General features: G+C 43.9%; 1 protein-coding gene across 1 annotated transcript in view; it reads right to left on the bottom strand.

The window, feature by feature from the left end:
* LOC144500280 (voltage-gated delayed rectifier potassium channel KCNH8-like) overlaps positions 1–12717 on the bottom strand; it is a 203428-nt gene extending 190711 nt beyond the window's left edge. Inside the window, exon 1 of the mRNA XM_078222956.1 lies at positions 12642–12717. Coding sequence (XP_078079082.1) covers positions 12642–12717 — 76 coding nt within the window. The remainder of the gene's footprint in view (positions 1–12641) is intronic.
* Positions 12718–22594: the final 9877 nt, after the last annotated feature.

The raw sequence follows: 22594 nt of genomic DNA, 5'->3' as shown, positions 1-22594 counted from the left end.
AGTATGGATTGGATGCTGCACTTGGTTGAGGTCATTGGGTTGCATTGAAGCTTCATATGTTTCATATGAAGCAATTTTTAAAAGCTGCATCCCGGCCTTTTGGCTAAGATGCAAATGAGCTCAAGTCTTGGAGGAGGTGTTGCTTTGCTCCTCCAATCAACTTGGCTCATGTAGATCAGGCCCAGGACAGGGTGATTTGGTCGCTCGCCCTGTCTTGTCAGCCTGGATCTGAAATGTCTCAACTTGTTGAGACTCTGAATTGGATTTGATTTGATTGAATTGGAAAAGTATATAAAAAAAAAACAACTGACTGAAAGTCTCATATTTATTTTCTTGTTTTACTGCAGTTTTCTTTTTCACTTTACTACACGTCCACAACATTCACTCCCTTCACCGCCGACGCTCAGTAGCAGCAGTGTGTACTGTCCACAAGGTGCACTGCAGCAATTCACCAAAGACCCTTATGCAGCACCTTCCAAACCCACGACCACTTCCATCTAGAAGGGCAAGGGCAGCAGATACATGGGAACACCACTACCTGTAAGTGCCCCTCCAAGCCACTCACCATGGCACAGTGGTCAGCACTGCTGCCTCACAGCTCCAGGGTCCTGCGTTCGATTCCCGGCTTGGGTCACTGTCTGTGTGGAATCTGCACATTCTCCCTGCGTGGGTTTCCTCCGGGTGCTCTGGTTTCCTCCCAAAGACTGAAAGACGTGCTGGTTAGATACATTGGCCATGCTAAATTCTCCGTCAGTGTACCTGAACAGGCACTGGAGTGTGGCGACTAGGGGATTTTTACAGTAACTTCTCTGCAGTGTTAATGTAAGCCAACTTGTGACTAATAAATAAACTTTAACTTTATCCTGACTTGGAAATATATTGGCGTTCCTTCACTGTCACTGGGTCGAAATCCTGGAATTCCCACTCTGACGGCACTGTGGGTCAACCCACAGCACGTGGGCTGCAGTGATTCAGGAAGACAGCTCACCACCACCTTCTCAAGAGCAGCCAGGGATGGGCAATAAATGCTGGCCAGCCAGTGACGCCCATATTCCATGAATGAATAAAAAAAATCAATCATTTATCCAGTTTCTCTAAATAGTACTTGTTATGGGATAATTGGTCAAATGACAGTCTTGGTTTGAGCAAAGGAGTTGCAGACTTCCCTCACTGGGACAACAATAAAGAGAACAGTCACGTGGGATCTCATCACCTTCCCTTTATCTGGATTTCTTTGTTGTCAAATTACTGGAATGTCTCTTGTCATCCTGTGTAACTTACAACTTGTTTTGGTTTAACACGGTCCCAGAAATGGAAGAGGAGGCCTAATGGCGCAGCGGGTAGCATCCAGGCCTCTGAGTCAGAAGCTCCGGGTTCGAGTCCCACCCCAGGACTTGATGACCAGAGAAGCTGCGTTTTGAACGCGGTCAAACAGGTTGAATATCAACCTGCAAAATCCTTCCACCCACCAATAGCTGTCGACAAGACCGGGAGAGACTCCTGGTCAGCCAGACTTGATGTGGATTGGTCCCCCTCAATGTATTAGCCTCCAGCGACAGGCTAATGATTTGTTCCAGGAAAGGTCTCGCGGTGAAAACAGATGAAAGTCTGCTTTGTGCGCCATTATGTGCAGGAAGAGAAGCAACAGAAATGGAAGACTATGCAATATCATGCAGTTACACTTAAATAGAGGCTTTCACATAATCATTAACAGTGATTTACAGGAGATTGGAGATTAAGTACAGGAGACTGAATGCAAAATAATTGCTATTTTAGTTTGATTCACGTGGAAACCAATTACCTTACTTGAATTAGCAGTCCAAGCCAATGAGATGATAGTTTGTTTGCCTATTAGAGTGCACACATTCTCTGCCTTTACCCAATTTGCCCAGGGTGGCCGGTGGACATTGACAGTGTGGCCAGTAGGCAGTGCCAGGGTGCCAGATGGCACTGCCAGGATGTCAGGCTGGCAATGCCAGGCTAGCACTACCCAAAGGGCCCTGCCCCCCGACCATCCTGGGGGCTTCAATGGCCTCCGTTCCCACCAGTGAGGGCATCACGCCTGGTCCTTGTTGATGGGCATGATGTGGAGATGCCGGCGTTGGACTGGGGTAAATACTTGTTGATGGGGGCATCCATGATCCTCGCCAGTGAGGATCTTAACCAGCGAGCAGGCAAGTGAGCTTGGACGATAGCATCCAGGAGTCACTAATTATATTTAAATTATGTCATGAATATTGAAATCAGCTTCGCGTTATGGGTGTGGGGCCGATTTTGCTGGCAAAACAGGGCCGGTAAAATCGCAAGAGGTGAAGAATCGGATGCGATCCTGATTTTTCACCTTTTGCCCGATCTTACCAGCCCCCCCCCCCACCGATCAACCAACGGGATGAGGGGGTAAGATTGCCCCCATACAGTTTTACAGCACAGAAAGAGGCCCTTCAGCCCATCATGTCTGTGCCAGCCATCAAAAACCTATGTATGGGACAGCACAATGTCACAGTGGCTGGCACTGCTGCCTCAAAGCGTCAGGGACACAGGTTCGATTCCAGCCTCGGGTGACTGCCTGGGCGGAGTTTGCGCGTTCTCCCCGTGTCTGCGTGGGTTTCCTCCGGGTGCTCCGGTTTCCTCTCACAGTCCAAAGATGCGCAGGTTAGGTGCATCGGCCGTGCTAAATTGCCCCTTAGCATCCCAAGATGTGTAGGTTAAAGGCTAGAGATTAGTGGAGTAAATGTGTGGGGTTTAGGGTGGGGGCTGGGCCTGAGTAAGATGCTCTTCCGGAGTCAGTCTAAACTCAATGGGCTGAATAGTCTCATTTTGCACTGTGGAGATTCTGTAATTCTATGATTCTGTGATTCTAATCCCATTTTCCAGCACTTGGTCTGTAGCCTTGTATGCTAAGGGTATACAGTTGTGTTCACAAGAGTTTGTGAACACAACTCTTCACTCACCTGAAGAAGGAGCGACACTCCGAAAGCTTGTGCTACCAAATAAACCTGTTGGACTTTAACCTGGTGTTGTGAGACTTCTTACGAAGATTGCATAGGCACAGTGGAACGAGGTACCAGGGAAATTCGAAAACATTAAAAACGATTTATAAGTGGATGCATTAAGAGACAGGAAGTCAATAGAAGTTGATGAGGAGAGAGGCAACATAATGAAAATTAGTAAAATTCATTACATGATATTCAAAAAATGACATGTAAACCATGTTTCTTTTAAAAACAAAAGATAGGGATTACTGAATAAGTTTAAAGAAGAAAATGATAGCATCAGTTGATATCGTAAAATTAAATTCAATGTTAGCATTCATGTCGACAGGGCTAGAATACAAGAGCAGGGATGTCCTGCTGAGGCTGTATAAGGCTCTAGTCAGACCCCATTTGGAATATTGTGAACAGTTTTTGGCCCCATACCTAAGGAAGTATGCGCTGGCCTTGGAGGAGGTCCAGAGGAGGTTCACAAGAATGATCCCAGGAATGAAGGGTTTGTCATATGAGGAGTAGTTAAGGAGTCTGGGTCTATACTCGATGGATTTTAGAAGGATGAGGGGGGATCTAATTGAAACTTACAGAATACTGAGAACCCTGGATAGAGTGGATATGGAGAGAATGTTTCCGCTAGTGGGAGAGTCTAGAACTCGAGGGCACAACCTCAGAGTGAAGGGACACTCCTTTAAAACTGAGATGAGGAGGAATTTCTTCACCAGAGGGTGGTGAATCTGTGAAACTTAGGGCTGTGGAGGACAGGTCGCTGAGTGTCTTTAAGACAGAGATAGATATGTTCTTGATTAATAAGGGGATCAAGGGTTACGGGGAGAAGGCAGGGGAATGGGGATGAGAATCATATCGGCCATGATTGAATGGTGGAGCAGATTCGATGGGCCAAATGGCCTAATTCTGCTCCTATATCTTGTCTCATGGTATTCCACACATCAGCCCTGGCTGGATAATAAAATTACAACAGACATGTAAATAACTGGAATTGTAGTGCGAGTAAATACGAAGTACGGAGATTTTAAAAAATATTTGTTCATGGGATGTAGGTGTCGCTGGCTGGGCCAGCATTTATTCTTCATCCCCGGGCATTTTAGGAGTCAACCTCATTGCTGTGACTCTGGAGTTACATGTAGGCCAGACCAGGTAAGGACGGCAGATTTCCTTCCCTCAAGAAAGGATTTCCTTTCCCTCAAGGAAATGAATGAACCAGATGGCTTTTTCCGACAATCAACAATGGTTTCATGGGCATCATTAGGCTTTTAATTCCAGATTTTTACTGAATTCAATTTTCACCAACTGCCATGGCTGGATTTGAACCCTGGTCCCAGTTGGTAAGAAATTGCCTGTATGTCTACCATATTCAGAACTATGGTTTGTATTCTCATGGGAAGTGAGTTGAGCAACATACTAGCCCGGACTTTTCAATAAGTATTGCCCAATTTGGGTGGTTTTTCAGTGGCCTAGAATCAGAAAATGCATGACTGTCTGTCTCCCATCAGAAAGCACCAGGCTTTTATCCACAGAAGTGGGATCAACAAGGGCACAAGCCTACTTTATATAAATTTATGGACCGGTCAGTTCTTTACACCATTTCCTACCATTTTGATGTGTAGAACGCCAACAATAATGATTACCTATTTAAAGCTAAAGGCAAAATAATGCAGATGCTGGAATCTGAAACTAAAACAGAAAATGCAGGAGAAACCCAGCAAGTCTGACAGCATCTGTGAAGAGAGAACGGAGCCCGTCTTGATGACCCTTTATCAGAGCTGAAGACAAAGAAAATCAGACAAGATTTATCGGAATAAATCGAGGAATAATGGTATAAATCTTATCTGATTTTCTTTCCCTTCAGCCCCGATGAAGGGTCAACCCGACTCGAAATGTTGGTTCCGTTCTCTCTCCACAGATGCTGTCAGATCTATTTAAAGCTGGTGTTTAAATAACTGTACATACCCTGGAAGAGACGCCAAAATGATGGCTAGTATTTTAAATCTTTCCCAGCTCTTGGCACTTGGTTTCTCATGAAGTCTTTACCAAACTGTCACAAATGAATGGTCTCCTCAAAAATAATTATAAACCTGGAACGGTTTCCTGATGGGAATTGTCATGATGTGTGTGGAAGAGGAAGAGAACATACAGATGGACGTTACGTAGTCAGGGCTGCACAAGGGATTCCATGAGTTCCTACATGGTTGCATCTGTGAACTCAGATGAACATTTTCCACTTAGTCCGACAATTAGTCCAGACAGAAGATGACTTTCCGAAAGGAAGCTGGGACAGGAGACGTGATGGTATCACTGTTGGAATGATGGACTAGCCGGAGCGGCGATGGCCTAGTGGTATTATCGCTGGACAATTAATCCAGAAACTCAGCTAATGTTCTGGGGACCTGGATTCGAACCGCCCCAAGACAATTCAATAAAAATATCTGGAATTAAGATGTCGATTGTTGTAAAACCTCACCCGGTTCATTAATGTCCTTTAGGGAAAGAAATCTGCTATCCTTACTTGGTCTGGTCTATATGTGACTCCGGAGCCACAGCAATGTCTCAACTGCCCTCTGAACAAGGGCAACTAGAGATGGGCAATAAATGCTACCCATATCCCATGAATGAATAAAAAAACATATTGTTAGATACTTCCCCATGAACAGCCCAATCACCTGGTGGGGATTGTTGTATGACTAATGAGTTGTGGACGCCAATTCCTATCTCTATTGGAAAATGGGGAAAACTATGGACTAAAATTTACCAGCCCCGGGATGTTTTCCAGATCCAGGAGCAGGCTGTCCAGCTCCATGAAGGAAGGCAGCCAAACTGCGTAATTAAGGCTCCAATTAGTGACCATTTCACAGGACCATTGGCATTTTCCCCATCACCTGGGGAAACCACAACTTTGTGGAGATGGCAAGTCTCAGGGCATCCATTTTGAGATGCCCTTCAGTGCCTCTGACATGCCTCAGCTAGAGTTGCAGAGGCTCTGGAGCTGAGAGCCCTCGAATTGGGCCGGCAGTATCAAGAGCCGTCAATTGGATGGTGGACCCACAGGTAGCCAATTAGGAGGCCACCTGCTGTAGACATGCCGAGTTGGTCCCACAGGAGGCAAGTGCGGCATTGGGGAATGCGAGGTGGGGTGGGTGGGGGCAGGGAGGGTGGATTCCACATGTTGGCCTGACGTCAGGGTCCCCAAAATCCATAGTAAAATATTTCCCACTGTGTTCATCCAGGTAAACTATAAGATTTCCAGATAAGTATGTCATAAATAGAACTTGCCAAAGCATGATTGGTGTAATCTTTGCACTGTTTCACTTCACTTTTAAGTTCTCTTTAAAATTAGCAGCAAGTTCCTGTAGGATAATGGAGCATTATCTGACAGATCACCATACTGCAGCAACTTCCCCTCCAGTCCTTGGGCGTCTTAAACAATATACCCTCTTTGTTAGATAGAAACATAGCTGCCTCTGAATTTGGTCAAGTTGACCCAATTCATTCCTAAACCATAGATTTTAACAGCACAAAAGCTCTTTGACTCATTAAACCTAGACCGGCTCTCTAAAAGAGCAATTGATTTAGTCCCATCTCACCGACCTTGCTGACTCTTGTCAGAGCCTTATTCACATATTCATTCACTTCCTTTAAACATATTATGGATTCAGCTTCCATCATTTTTTCTGGTCGGGCATTGCACGTCCTAACATTTCCCAGCATAATGCTTTCCCTTAATCTCTCATTTTATTCTTTTGATGCTGATCTTAAATTTATACCTTCTGGTTGGCAATTCACTAACCCAATGTTGTTCTTTCCTCTATTTGCCCCATCAATACTTTCTTTTGTATTCATTTGTTGGGCGTCGCTGGCTGGCCAGCATTTATTGCCCATCCCTAGTTGCCCTTGGAGGGTAGTTGAGAGTCAACCACATTACTGTGGCTCTGGAGTCACATGTAAGCTGGGTAAGGACGGCAGATTCCCTTCCCTAAGGGACATGAGTGAACCAGATGGGTTTTTCCGATAAACGACAATGGTTTCGTGGTCATCAGTAGATTCTTAATTCCAGCTAATTTTTATTGAATTCAAATTCCACCATCTGCCCTGACGGGATTCGAACCTGGGTCCCCAGAACATTTCTGCATTAATAGTCTAGTGGTAATACCACTAGGCCATTGCCTCCCTTACTTTCATCAGCCAATGCTGGCAACACTGCCGGATTTAGACTTGGTGAGGCCCTAAGCTATATAAAGCTTGGAGGCCCCTTGTTAAAAAGTTACACCAAAAGGTCTCACAAAGGTGCGTACCAAAACAGGACCTTGAGTCGCCACAAAAAAATTGAAAACATAATTATGCCTTTTAGTTATTTCATAGCAAGGTATTTAAAGTGAGTTTAACTTAAAAAATTTAAATTTAACTTTTCTGGACTGAAAAAGACCTTTTGAACAATATCTATCTTGATTTTTGAATGACCGCTTTGCGTTTTCAAGTGGGCCGTTCCAGTGTTGACACTCTGAAGGATCCTTAAGGATCCAGTATGAGAGTTCATCCTCGGTTAAGACACCCCATTGACCTACATCATTGAGTTTCGTGAATTTTGTTGTTTCAACTGTGGATGTCGGCTCTGCAACGCTCACATTTGCATCACTTCCAGTGTTTTCCTCAGCTGAGTTTCCAGACTCTGTTGTCTCAGTAGCAGAGGCACTAGGCTGTGGTTATTTTGGACTTTGCTGATCACCTTGGGTTTGTGGATCCTTATCTGTTTCTGGAGTAAAGTAACTGTCAACCTTTGGTAATTTTTTGAGTTGCTCTTCAAGCTGGTGCTTTCTTTTTCTTTTCTGGTATCCGCTCTTAAATGTTCTCTTCACTGTAAACCTTCTGAAATTTTGTGAGGCCCCTGCGGATTGTGAGGCCCTAAGCTGTAGCTTGTTTAGCTTATGCCTAAATCCGGCACTGGCTGGCGAGCTGTTCTTCAGCTCCAGATGTATTGCTGTCTGATAGTTTTCCAACATGTTTCTTTGCAGGGCCTACTCTAAGTTGTTTTTTTCAGGTACCTTGCCAAATTCACGACATGCGCCTGGAACCTGCGGCCTGTGTCTCCATTGTACTTCATTGTATTGAACAATGACATTTCTCATTGTAGCACCAGCAACAGAACAATGTCAAATAATTAATGGTACCACTTTGAAAACCAAAGTGAGGAGGGGATACATTTTGAACGGATGCTACATTTTCTTAAGATTACAAAATCATGGCCAAAAGTGAACTGTATTAAACATGGAACTTTATTCTATTCAAATTTTAATTATGCTTAATATCTTCTTTTCATAAATTCCATTTGGAAAAATGCTGAAACTGAACACAAAGAGCTGGTCCTCTGTTTGTTTTCTTGAAGGCTTATCTTGATAGGCATATGAACACAAACAGAGAATAGAAGGATATAAGCGGGTTAACGTGATCGGCGCAGGCTTGGAGGGCCGAAAGGCCTGTTCCTGTGCTGTACTGTTTTTTGTTCTTTCATTTTCTGGCCATTCGTTATGGTTCCCTCACCACTTTTCCCCCCAACAAATTCTAAAGTGAATAGGCACACCAAACTGTGATATGTAGGTCTAAGATCACAGATGTCTCACATGTATAATGCAGGGAACTATTATAGATCCAGAGAATAGGCAAATTATGGCATATTAGATTAAGAACTGCTTAGACAGGAGTTAATGGAAATCTAGTTGGTAGCATGTAAATCCATTCCTGGATCGCTATTATGCAAAATCAAAAACAAGTACCCTTATTGTGATATGAGTTCGAAGAACACTGCCATTTTAATTAGAGTCACTTTATAAGCTAGATATTAACAGGATCTCCTATTATTCCTTGACCAAACTGCTTCACATTCTTGACAACTTGCTCTCTTGAGTCCATCAGAATTTATTCTGCAAATTAAACTGGCAAACCTTTACAGTGACTACAGTTGAAAACTTTGGTAAAATTCTAATTAATTTTTCCAGGACTGCCTGTTCTGATTAGACAGCCTAATCCACGAAGCAACAAAATGAACATTGGTGGAGGCAAGATTTTGAGTCAAAAAGGACATTAAATACATGTATACACAAAACTCCAGTGCAATTTGTTTCCCTGTGAGATATACAGTGTATGCCTAATTATCCCCCTGCAGCGAGCTATAAAATAGAACTCAATATTGCTTTAGCAACACAATGTAAAACAACACTTCCATGTGAATGATGTAGTTGATTATTACTTCAGTTCAGGTCATGTAATTCAACTGCCCACCATTGGAATGAAAAGGAAGTAAAAATTTCTAAATCTGTATACAAGCTACAAAGAAAACAAAACAAAAATGAAGAAAGAGATACACCTCAGGATTCAGTGAATTAATCAGCCACTCAAGTTATGGATGAATTCATTTTTCTATGATATGTAACCTTCTTATCCCCACACATCCTCCCAGCCCTACCACCAGAGCTCCCTTTCCATCACGCCTGTCTCCCTTATCCCATGATTATAGACCGAGATTTCCCCTTCAAGGTTTTGCAGTCTGGGAACATTCAAGGATGAAAAAAAAAATTGCAGGCATGAATCCTCGTCTAACCATTTTGTGGTGTCGGTATTGAGCTCCAAAGCGTGTTATCACACCTCCCGGATATCTCCTGAACTCTTCATGGATTCCTGTATTTTTTCATTTATTTTTGGGACGTGAGAAATGCTGGTGAGGCCAACATTTGCTGCCCGTCCCTGGGTGTCCTTGAAAAGCTGGTGGTGAGCCACTTTCATGAACTGCTGCAGTCCATACGGTATAGGCACACCTACAGTACGTTTTACCTGCGGCAGTTGATATAGCTGCGTAGCTTGTCAGGCCATTGCAAAGGGCAGTCAAGAGACAACAACATTGATGTGGAGCTGTAGTCACATGTAGGCCAGACCGGGTAAGGATGGCAGATTTCCACCCCTGAAGGACATCAGTGAACCAGATGGGTTTTTAACAACAATCCACTGGTTCATGATAAATGAGACTAGCAGTTTATTCCAGATTTACCAACTGAATTTAAATTTCTCAAGCTGCTATGGCGTGATTTGAATTAATATCTGGAGCTTTCACCCAGCCCCCTGGATTACTAGTACAAGATCAGTATCATTATTCTACCATCTCCCTGTTTTACGACATTACAGAACACACTAAACCACATGTTAACTTGTGTGCAATGTGTGTGGATGTTACTTTAAGTCTGTCAGTTAAGTCAAAGCAGTGTCCAGTTTGAGGCTTTCAATACTGGCAATACGCTGGCAATAGACTGACAACGCTAATTGTTAGGAAAGAAAGGAAAGACACGCATTTATCCAACACTTTTCATGATCACTGGACATCTTTAAAGCCAGTGAAGCACTTTTGAAGTGTAGCCACTGTTGTAGTGTAAGAAATGGGGAAGGCAGTGGCGTAGTACTATTGTCACTGTACGCGTCATCCAGAAAGCCAGGGTAATGCTCTGGGGACCAGGGTTCGAATCCCGCCGTGGCAGATGGTGGAATTTGAATTCAATTAAAAATATCTGGAATTAAGAATCTACTGATGACCGTGAAACCATTGTCAATTATCGGAAAAACCCATCTGGTTCACTCATGTACTTTAGGGAAGGAAACCTGCCGTTCTTACCTGGTCTGTGACTCCAGAGCCACAGCAATGTGGTTGACTCTCAACTGACCTCCAAGGGCAATTAGGGATGGGCAATAAATGCTGATCAGCCAGCGACGCCCATGTCCCATGATAAAATAAAGAAAATGCAGCAGCCAATTTGCACACAGCAAACTCTCACAAACAGCAGTGCAATAATAAGTAGATAAACTGTGGCATTTTTTATGATGCTGACTGAGGGGTAAGTATTGGCTAGGATGCCAGGGATGACTGCCCTGCACTTTTTCAAAATAGTGCCATGGGACCTTTTACACCCATTTCAACAGGCAGCTGAGGCCTTGGTTTAACATATCATCCAAAAAAAAAATGATGCCTCCAACAATGCAGGGCTCCCACTGTACTGCACTGGAGAGCCAGCCTGGATTTTTGTGCTCAAGCCCTGGTGCGGGACTTCTAGCTGTTGGCCACTTGGGTGAGATATACCAAAGTAGCCATACTCTATAGGGTAGTCAGTGCCTTCAGGAAGGAAGAACAGGGACTAAAATTGGAACAAAGACAATGCACAGCATGCAGTCAACTTGCTTCCTATTAGAAAAGCTACAGGGGAAAAAGCAGCAAAATCAAATTAAATTAGATAGCTCCAGAAGATGAGGCACAATTGGACAATCGATGTATTCTTTGTCATCATTTCTATGATGCCCATTCCTGAATGAAGAGACGGAAAAGCACAATGTGCTATTTTCCAGTTAGAGGAAACGGTACTCAGAGGCAGCCCAGATAAGAGTCAAAAACTCTTCATCCTTCAGCTAAAAAAATGAACGAGAATTTAACTTAATTTATGTTAAGCAACTTGGATTTTTTTCACCAACACTAAATATTAATATCTCTGAACTTAAACAAGGACCTCACAAGCATAAAATCTTCGGGAAAATAGCATTGAATCGCATCAGTCACATATTGGACACAAAAAAGTGCAAAGTTAGCTGAACCTATTTGACAAATCTAAGTGGTCACTTTGTGGAGTTTCGACATAAAAGTGCGATGGTTACTTTCAATGGTGCACATGCTGGGACTTGTGCAATTTTTTGCACTTGTATGAACGAGGTTTGAGAATTTATTTATTACGGTGAATCGAAATCAATAAATCGATTTTAGGGGATAATGAATTAATAAAATAAATGGAAACTAGAAAGATTAGGGGAATTGTGTAAGAAATTCTCTCGTTGGCGTTCCAGGGTTAATGAAGCCCTTTCCACCCACCTGGATCAGTGCAGGTCACCACGTTTAGAGAGGGAGCTGTTCCGAGTGCTGAAACGGTCCAGTGTGTTACATTGTGTTTCAAAAGTCCTGAGTGGACCCAGTGGAAGGAGCTGGCCGAGTCTCCTCTCGACCTTTGATGGTTTTATAACTCCTAACCTTACATCTCTCAATTCAACAGGGGAGATCCTGGGGGACGGAACAACTTTTAATTAATGCCCCCCCGCCCCCCCTTAAATGTCCTGTTGTATTTTTGTGGACAATTACTTTGTGTCAATCTCCTAGCTTTGTGACTGAATCGTGAAAGGGTGCCCTCTAAATGCAACGTTAAAAACGTAGTCTTGAATATCTCCAAAGCTGTTTACCACCTAGCGTCTCCCTGGAGACCACAAGCAAGCAACAAACAAAGGGAGTTTATTTTTCCAGTTTCTGAGGTCAGTGTATTATTTTACACACATCACACCGAGCCGAGATTTCAGCTGATGCTGCAGAGTTTACAGAAAGTGACTGATAAAACGCTGGTGACACCCAACTGTGCGAATAAAGTCCGAATACCAAACAGAAGCTGAGAATCAGATCATTGCGAAATGAGGAGGGTCCCTGGTTCTAGGTTGGGTGCTAATCGGAGGCTTGCCCACGCATTGTCCCTCACCCATTACAAACTCAAATCAATATCGCCCCCCCCCCACCCCCAACCATGGGAAAACCAGCAAATGCATTCTCTTTCAGTGTTCTGTCTCTTACAGACTTACGTGTTCCATCAAACCGCGTTGCTATGGTGTCCAAAAAGGTATTCTGAGGCGCTAACAAGCCTTTCATAACAGGCATTTTTCCTGTGGTTGATGTAAGAGTTTCTCACTTGAGAACTATGCCATTGTAGGTGATTGAAGTTTGCCCCCAGTCGACAGCTCAGAACTTTTGTTGCGGATTCACACGGTAAAATGGCACAAGAGTCAGGTTAACCCCACCACCAGCACCCAGTCACAGCGCTAAAGCTCGGAGATACCAATGCATTTCTTGAGACTGTTCTATCACATCACATTTATTTGTTTCCCCCCTCTTCGATATCCATCGTTGCAATTAATCGTTGGCAGCCCCTCGGCACAATAACTCAGAGCTCTCCCCCTCTCCATCGCACACTCTTACATCTCCACTGAAACTCTTCATTCGGTCCATCAAACCGCTCTGCGCTCCCTCCGCACTCCCTCTGCCAGCCTCGAAATCACATAGATGGCAGCATCAGCCCGGTGACACAGTGGGGACTGCACTAACACAGCTTCAATTCCGGGTGCACTAGACTATTGGGAATCTTCCTCCCTCCTCCCGAAGCCACGCACTTGCAGACTTCACGTGGGAAATAAAAACCTATTTTCTACTTTGAAGGCAGAAGGATTTTCTGTATTAAGTTCCTTGAAGCTAAATTACTTCCTTTTTTTTAAAAGGACAAATTGCCCCAGTGTGATTTGTACCCAAAGTATGGAAAGAAAATCTCGTTTTAAGAAACATGTACAAAGGGAATGAAGGCGGAACCAGTGGTTAACAAGCGACTGGGCACATGGGAGACCCTTCAGATATTTGCAGTGTCTGATCACAATGGGGCGAGTCAGCCCAAACCCCTTCTCCTGAAATGCAGTGCAAAAAGTGAACTCTCTAATCGTTAGGACGCAATCTATGGGTTAATCCCGGTGGGGGAAAAGAGAATCAGAATGGACTGAAAAATAAAGGGTTAAATGCCATTGCTGGTGACTGCGACGTATAACTGGAGGTGGGAGCCTTTGTTATTATAGTAAAACCTTCAGTTCCAATTTAGAAACGGTTCAGTTGTTATTTTTCAACCTTTTGTCAATTAAGTGCAGATAGCCACTCTTAAACTGCTTTACCCCGCAATCTTATAGTTTTTTTGCATATAGAAATATAGGACTTAAAAGCCCATTCAGCCCTTTGAGGTTGCTCCCCATTCCAAAAGATCATGGCTGATCTAACTGTGATCTCACCCTCTTACTTTCCTGTCTAACCCTCCCATAGCCTTGGACTCCCCTGTCTCTCAAAAAATCTATGATGTGGAGATGCCGGCGTTGGACTGGGGTGGGCGCAGTAAGAAGTCTGACAACACCAGGTTAAAGTCCAACAGGTTTATTTGGTATCACGAGCTTTCGGAGCACTGCTCCTTCTTCAGGTGAGTGTGGCTCACCTATAATAACACTCACCTGAGGAAGGAGCAGCGCTCCGAAAACTTGTGATACCAAGTAAACCTACTGGACTTTAACCTGGTGTTGTGAGACTTCTTACTGTCTCAAAAGTCTATTCGGCTCTCCTTTGAATAAATCCATCTGCCCCACGTCCACTGCTTCTCTGTGGCAGAGAATTCCACAGACCAACCACCCGCATGGGATGCTTTTTAAAGATTACACATGAACAAAACATGTCCTGACTTCCGACCTTCTCTGGAATATTGCAAAGTTAATTATCGTTGTAAAAAGTGGAAAAGCTGCCTCTGTTCAATTAATGGAAAATCTCAGACGGCATTGGAGTCATCTAGGGTTGAATTTCTAAGTGATCGGAAATGGGCAGTTTGGGCCGCTTTCTGGGATTCCAATTTAGCATGGATTTGCTTGAATCCAAAGGTGGATTTTCACATTTTGGGAAGGACCCAAACCCTATTTCATATTTCCTATTTTACAGGGCAGCACAATGGTTAGCACTGCTGCTTCACAGCGCCAGGGATCCAGGTTCAATTCCTCAGGTGACTGTCTGTGTGGAGTTTGCACAATCTCCCCGTGTCTTCGTGGGTTTTCTCCGGGTGCTCCGGTTTCCTCCCACAGTCCAACGATGTGCGGGTAAGGTTGATTGGCCATGCTAAATTTCCCCTTGGTGTCCCAAGATGTGCCGTTAGGGGGATTGGTGGGGTGGATGCGTGGAGTATGGGAATAGGGCCTGGGTGGGAATCACCATCGGGTGTGAACTCAGTGGGCTGAGTTCTGCACTGTAGGGATCCTATGGTTTCTATAGCAATGGTATGTCAAGCCACATCAGGTATTTTTTCAGAATGGCAGGCACTGGTTAACAAGCTTACATCTTTTTTTCTTGAGCTGTTTCGGCACAACCCACAATCTGAATCACAAATTGGGCTATTGACTGCACTAAATACCTCCACACATGTTCCGGTCATGCTAACTGCTGTATTGCTGGAGCAGGTTAAGTCCAACATTTCACTGCTTACTCCACATGGAAAAATGACATTGTTATCAGCATGCAAAGCTTTCTATGCAATTAAAGGAAGGCTGATAATGTCCTATTGAAGTGACAGAGTAATGTACTGGGTAAACTCCTCGTATGGTGGCCTTTATTTCACTGTTGTTGATTAACTGAGTTGGGAGTGGGGATGTAGTCGAGGAGATAAAGAGGAAATGGGAATTACACAAGCAGGGATCTTATATAGAGATTTAAGTTTCAGATTCAGTAATGCTGAAGTTTTACAGGATTGGATATTAAAGCTAAAACAGAAATAGAGTCATAGAGATTTACAGCATGGAAACAGGCCCTTCGGCCCAACTTGTCCGTGCTGCCCAGTTTTTACCACTAAGCTAGCCCCAATTGCCCACATTTGGCCCATATCCCTCTATACCCATCTTACCCATGTAACTGTCTAAGTGCTTTTTAAAAGACAAAATTGTACCCACCTCTACTACTGCCTCTGGCAGCTCGTTCCAGACACCCACACAGACACGGGGAGAATGTGCAAACTCTACACAGACAGTGACCCGGGTCCCTGCACTGTGAGGCAGCAGTACTAGCCACTGTGCCACCGTGCTGCCCACGTTTGGCCCATCTCTACACCAATCTTACGCATGTAACTGTCTAAATGTTTTTTAAAAGACAAAATTGTACCCATTTCTACTACTGCCTCGGGCAGCTCAATCCAGACACTTACTATCCTCTATGTAAAAAGAATTGCCCCTCTGGACCCTTTTGCATCTCTCCCCTCTCATCTTAAACCTATGCCCTCTAGTTTCAGACTCCCCTACCTTTGGGAAAAGATGTTGACTATCTATCTTATTTATGCCTCTCATTATTTTATAGACCTCTATAAGATCACCCCTAAGCCCCCTACGCTCCAGCGAAAAAAGTTCCAACCTATCCAGCCTCTCCTAATAACTCAAACCATCAAGTCCCGGTAGCATCCTAGTAAATCTTTTCTGCACACTTTCTAGTTTATTGATATCCTTTTGATAATAGGGTGACCAGAACTGTACACAGTATTCCAAATGTGGCCCTACTAATGTCTTGCGCAACAAGACATAAGTAAGACGTACAACAAGATGTCCCAATTCCTGTATTCAATGTCACACGTAGACAATTCCTCTTAGCGATTTGATGTAGCTAAACTCTTTGGCCATGTGAATGGGTTGACAAAATATGCCGACTTGCATTAAAATTATTATTTTACTTCTAACCGCACTTGATCCCCCTGTGTGTGTACTGGTTCATTCAGAACTGGGCAGGCAATGTCATCGAGAAGGTGACAGAATATATATGAAAATGGCTCCTGAATCTGAAAAGTATAAAAGCATCAAACATGTCAACCAAACCTTTCAGAACCAACCAAGACAATTGGCCTAGCCATCCACATTTATCACTTCAACATTGAAAGTTTGTCCGGAGCAAAGTGCGAGATCTTGTCAAGGAGATAGAGAATGCAAATGATCGATTATTTTGCCTTCCAAGAGCCCTACCCACCTGTAACGAGCTCATACTGAATATACGTGATTCGGGCTTATAGTACGTGGAGTATAGTATGGTTGTATATAGTGGGGTGGGCATGATTACCAAAGCTGAAGCAATCGAGCCAGTAGAGCCTCACCGTTCTCCATTAAAATCAATGTGAACAAGCTGACTGTAGTGAATGTTTACAAGCCACTGTTGAAGACGTGGTCAACCATTACCCACCAAATGCCAACCACCCAGCCAACTACATTGACAATTTCAACAGCCACCATTACATGTGGATCTAGCAAAAGGTAGACTTCACAGGTGAACAGAGAAAAGGGTGCTACCATTTGATATCCATCTTGTCCACAAAACCAAATAGCCAGCATTGTTTCTCTGTCCACTGGCAGAAAGGATACTCACCAGGCCTCAGGTTCCATAAGAAATAGGAGAAGAATTAGGCCATTCGGCCCATTAAGTCTGCTCCTCCATTCATTCATGGCTGATATGCTTCTCAACCCGATTCTCCTGCCTTTTCCCCGTAACCTTTGATCCCCTTACCAATCAAGAACCTATCTACCTCTGTCTTAAATACACTCAATGACCTGGCCTCTACAGCCTTCTGCGGCAATGAATTCCACAGATTCATCACCATAGGTTCACGATTGGTGACAGCGACGGACAGCTGCTAAGCTGCTCCCGGAAGAACCTTACAAACTTTCCTCACTTGTAACACTGACCAGCATCTTACATGGAAGGGTCAAGGTGCCTATGGTTGTGTCTGTCCTGATACTAAGGTAGAACTTCCATAAGGCTTCATGGTCTAGCATTACACGCTTTGTCAAGAAGGCAATCCAGAGAATACATTCATCCCCAAAATACTACGAACATTTTGCTTAACTGCTGAAAATGGGGTGTGCCAGAAATATTCCATGCAGCTACAGGAAGGAATAGCCTCCCTCCCCCCCCCAATGCTTGCAGAGGTGAATGCCTCTCAAGACCCAGATACGGCAATCGGTGATTCCCAAAGTGAAGACAGATTGTTGATTGCAAGAAATCGCTGAAATCCTGGATTGCTCACTTGCTTTGCTGGCTTGGTGCTGCCTTCCTGCTTTGACATGAGGCTTTGACACAAAGGTTTCAAAGGCCTGTGTGATACTATTGTGGCCTGCCTCCTAACCAACTCAAAAACAATGACCACCACTCAAAACAAACACAGAATGATAAACCTGCTTAAGATCTCTCTGCAATAACTGCTCAACTCCCCATTTTTCGGATGCCTTCACGACCAAGGAGGTGGACACAGCGTGTCAGACAATAAGTCTGGGAAGGCCATTGGGATCGATGGCATTTACCATGACTTCCTCAAGGTGGATGAATAGTGCATGTTTCTCTGGATGAGACTGCTTTTAGAGGCTGTCCTCTGAAATGAGCTGTCTTCGGAGATTGAGTAAGCTTGCTTGACCAGGTCCTGGAACATAACATTGAAGCAGAATTCCAGAAGCTACTTTAGAGACTTGTCTTCGCACAGTTATAAAAACTGTTAATGCTTATCAACGCTCCAATGTGTAACCCTTAATACCACATTTATCTCGGTAACAATACCAGCTAAACACAGATGGTTAACACTAGGCTTCCAGAGGGGCTGCTACTAAAACTGGCTTGTATCAAAGTTTACACAGTGGACACGCCCTGCAACAAGTTCTGGAAGTTCATCTATGACAATGGCAGCACTGTCCTTACAGGTATCAATGCCAGAGGAAAGAAGACACTCACCAGAGACCTGGACCTATTGGACTGCTGACTTCCCAAACTGCCACCTCCTCTCCAATGCAGAGAAAATAGGAGTGTTGATATTTCATCTGAACAATACATTGCAGGTAAAGAAATCACTGTTTCCTTTTGCAGAAGGCGACTTATCGATGACCTTACCCAAGGGTGTCACCCTGAACAAAACTCTTTAACTATCAGCATCATTTTATCAATACTGACCAGAAAGGAGAAACAAGGTGAATCTGTTCTGAAAACTAACTAGAATGTCCTGGGGGAGTACAGAGGGAACACTTCACACCACAACAGTAGCCCTCACCTACTCTGCTGCAGAATACTGTGCTTTCTCATGGTCCCACAGCCACGTACAGCTAAATGCTGCCTACAGGACAGTGACGGTGATGGCCTAGTGGCATTATCGCTCGATTATTAATCCAGAAACTCAGCTAATGTTTTGGGGACCCGGGTTTGAATCCCACCACGGCAGCTGGTGGAATTTGAATTCAATAAAAAATATCTGGAATTAAGAATCTACTGATGACCATGAAACCATTGTCGATTGTCGGAAAAACCCATCTGGTTCGCTAATGTCCTTTAGGGAAGGAAAGCTGCCGTCCTTACCTGATCTGGCCTCCAGAGCCACAGCAATGTGGTTGGCTCTCAACGGCCCTCCAACTAGGGATGGGCAATAAATGCTGGCCAACCAGTGACGCCCATGTCCCACGAATGAATAAAAAAAAGTGTGGCAGGGGTGTTCCTGTCCACTCTGAGTGCGTTGTTACCAGTTGTGAGGCTATCGTGCTCCATACAATGGAAAATGACATAGAGAACATTGACTTTCCCCATTTGCAAAAATTGAAAAAACTGCCAAGAAAGCATTTAAAATCACATTGGCCATTCAGGGAAACTATGCCTAATACCCATGCAGCTGGTATCAATCCACCATCCCAATGGACGGCATCACAGGAAGCATGCAGCATAAAACAAAACACTTCATTACTGACCCAGTAACAGAAGTCCTGGTTTCAATCTCCCTTGAAGATAATGGGATCACTCAACCAAATTCACTGAGGATAAAGGCAATGCAACCACTTGATCCTAAAGTGGAAGATGAGGAACATTCCAAAGTGTCAATGTGACTATGGGTCCCAACACACATTTTTCTTTAATCTATTTATTAGTCACATAGTCAATGAAGGCGTACTAGCCTTCATTAATCGAGGGATTGAGTTTAGGAGTCGGGAGATAATGCTGCAGCTTTATAGGACCCTGGTTAGACCCCACTTGGAGTACTGCGCGCAGTTCTGGTCACCTCATTACAGGAAAGATGTTGAAGCCATTGAAAGGGTGCAGAGGAGATTTACAAGGATGTTGCCTGGATTGGGGGGCATGCCTTATGAGGATAGGTTGAGGGAGCTTGGTCTCTTCTCCCTGGAGAGACGAAGGATGAGAGGTGACTTGATAGAGGTTTACAAGATGTTGAGAGGTCTGGATAGGGTAGACTCTCAGAGGCTATTTCCAAGGGCTGAAATGGTTGCTACGAGAGGACACAGGTTTAATGTGCTGGAGGGTAGGTACAGAGGAGATGTCAGGGGTAAGTTTTTCACTCAGAGGGTGGTGGGTGAGTGGAATCGGCTGACGTCGGTGGTGGTGGAGGCAAACTCGTTGGGGTCTTTTAAGAGACTTCTGGATGAGTACATGGGATTTAATGGGATTGAGGGCTATAGATAGGCCTAGAGGTAGGGATATGATCAGCGCAACTTGTGGGCCGAAGGGCCTGTTTGTGCTGTGGCTTTCTATGTTCTATGTTCTAAGTAGGCTTACATTAACACTGCAATGAAGTTACTGTGAAAATCCCCTATTCGCCACACTCTGGCACCTGTTCGGGTACACTGAGGGAGAACTTAGCGTGGCCAATGCACCGAACCAGCACGTCTTTCGGACTGTAAGAGGAAACCGGAGCACCCAGAGGAAACCCACGCAGACGTGGGGAGAACATGCAGTCTCCGCGCAGACAGTGACCCAAGCCGGGAAGCAAACCCAGATCCCTGACGCTGTGAAGCAGCAGTGCTAACCACTGTGCCACCATGCCGCATGGGAAATGGGGAGGCAATAGCCTCGTGGCTTTATTGCTAGACTATTAATCCAGAAACTCAGCTAATGTTCTGGGGCCCTGGGTTCGAATCCCGCCATGGCAGATGGTGGAATTTGAATTCAATAAAAATAATATCTGGAGTTAGGAAACTACTGATGATCATGAAACCATTGTCGAGTGTTGGAAAAACCTACCTGGCTCACTAATGTCCTTTAGTGAAGGAAATCTGTTGTCCTTACCTGGTCTGGACTACATGTGACTCCAGAGCCACAGCAATGTGGTTGACTTTCAACTGTCCCCTGAACAAGGGCAACTAGGGATGGACAAACATGCTGGCCAGCCAGCGATGCCCATGATCCTACACGAATGAAAAAAAGGCAATTAGAATTATTTCAGGAGGCAATTCAATCCTCCATTCAGCACTTCAGAAGGCCATCAAATGGCTAAGCGTTTCCCATCACATGAAAGTCGTAGTATTATTGAAAATGAATAATGCCTCTCATTTGAGATGAGATACAGGCACCAAGACCTTTTCAGACTGACCTGTCACTGTACCTTTAGTTCCAATCTCATCAACCTCCCAACCTTCCCACTCCAGCCAAATCCATTACTGCACAAAGTTCTCTGAACCTTCTGCTGCGATCTTTGCCTCAAGTCAGGTACACCTTCCTCTGCTTCCTTTACCTATGTCCCTACCCCATCCCCTTCACTGAACAATTAAATTGTGTCTTAAATCACCAAGAGTTTGATTTTTGACTTCAGATAATCCAAAAATACTGTCTCCAAGTCACATTCTGCATCAAAGTCACAGAAGCATATCAGCAATGCACTTGGGATGCATCAATGGGTCCCTGTGTCTGAGTGAAACAAATAAGGTTCTTGTCACTTTGAATCCCTCTTCCCCACTTTAACAATACATCTCACTTTGCACCCTTCAGTTATTTGCCCCTTATTCATGCTCGCTTCCTATTCTCTTTGTTGTACAACTGAAGCTTGTCAGTGTCGCCCTCCCTTGAATTTCAAAAATCCCTATGATTTCTTTTCCTTATCATTCTTAAATTCACTTTTTCCCTTTACAGTAGGAATTCTTCAACGGATGAAATGCTCCAGAAATGTTGCTATTCCTGATTTTACCCCTAAGTTAAATGTCTGTGGCCAGGGCTTAATGGAGTCCAATTAAATAATTATGAAACCATGAGGCAAGGTTGTACTTCACTGATTGCAGGTATTAATGGTTTTTAAAAAATTGCTCTTGGCTGACTCTTCAAGCTCTTTGTAGAGCCATCAATCAGGATAGACTTAATTTGTTTGATTAATCATCTGCTGTTCTGATGGAAAGCACTGCAGAAAACCTTCAAATGAAACCTCCCTGCACAATGCATGTAGATTAAACAGGGCTGATGGAGGATTTGAGATAACGAAGAATCAATTTGCTGAATTAGATCTAATGAACTGATAGTAAACAATGAACAGTGCAGTGCTGGACCATGGGTCTTACTTAGGTTTTACTATTGAGCAGAGTTCCCAATCTGTAATAGGAGGGAAATGAATGAAGGAAATTTACTAAAGGAAGAGTGATCACTCGGATCGACTTGTGCACCTTCTAAAAGTAAAGTTCAAAGCAACACGACAAAGCCTTTGAATTAGACAATCCACCTTTTATTCCAGCTGCAATAGTAGTTACTGCAAGAAACCCCTTTGACAAGAAAAATAAACATGTAATGAGATACATTGAGTCTGACTAAAAATGTTCATAGAACAAGTAGAACATAGAACATAGAACAGTACAGCACAGAACAGGCCCTTCGGCCCACGATGTTGTGCCGAGCTTTATCTGAAACCAAAGTAACTGATCTGATGTATTCTGCTGTTATCGAAACATAGAAACATAGTAACTAGAAGCAGGAGGAGGCTATTCAGACCTTTGAATCTGCTCCACCGTTCATTTTTATCCTGGCTGATCATCAAATTCAATATCCTGATCCTGCCTTCCTCCCATATCCCTTGATCCCTTCGCCCTGAGAGCTATATCTAATTTCTTCTTGAAATCACACAATGTTTTGGCCTCAACTACATTCTGTGGTAGTGAATTCCACACATTCACCACTCTCTGGGTGCAGAAATTTCTCCTCA

This window comes from Mustelus asterias, chromosome 11, assembly GCF_964213995.1.
Source record: "Mustelus asterias chromosome 11, sMusAst1.hap1.1, whole genome shotgun sequence".
Taxonomy (NCBI): Eukaryota; Metazoa; Chordata; class Chondrichthyes; order Carcharhiniformes; family Triakidae; genus Mustelus; species Mustelus asterias.
This window is presented reverse-complemented; position numbering and strand designations above follow the sequence as displayed.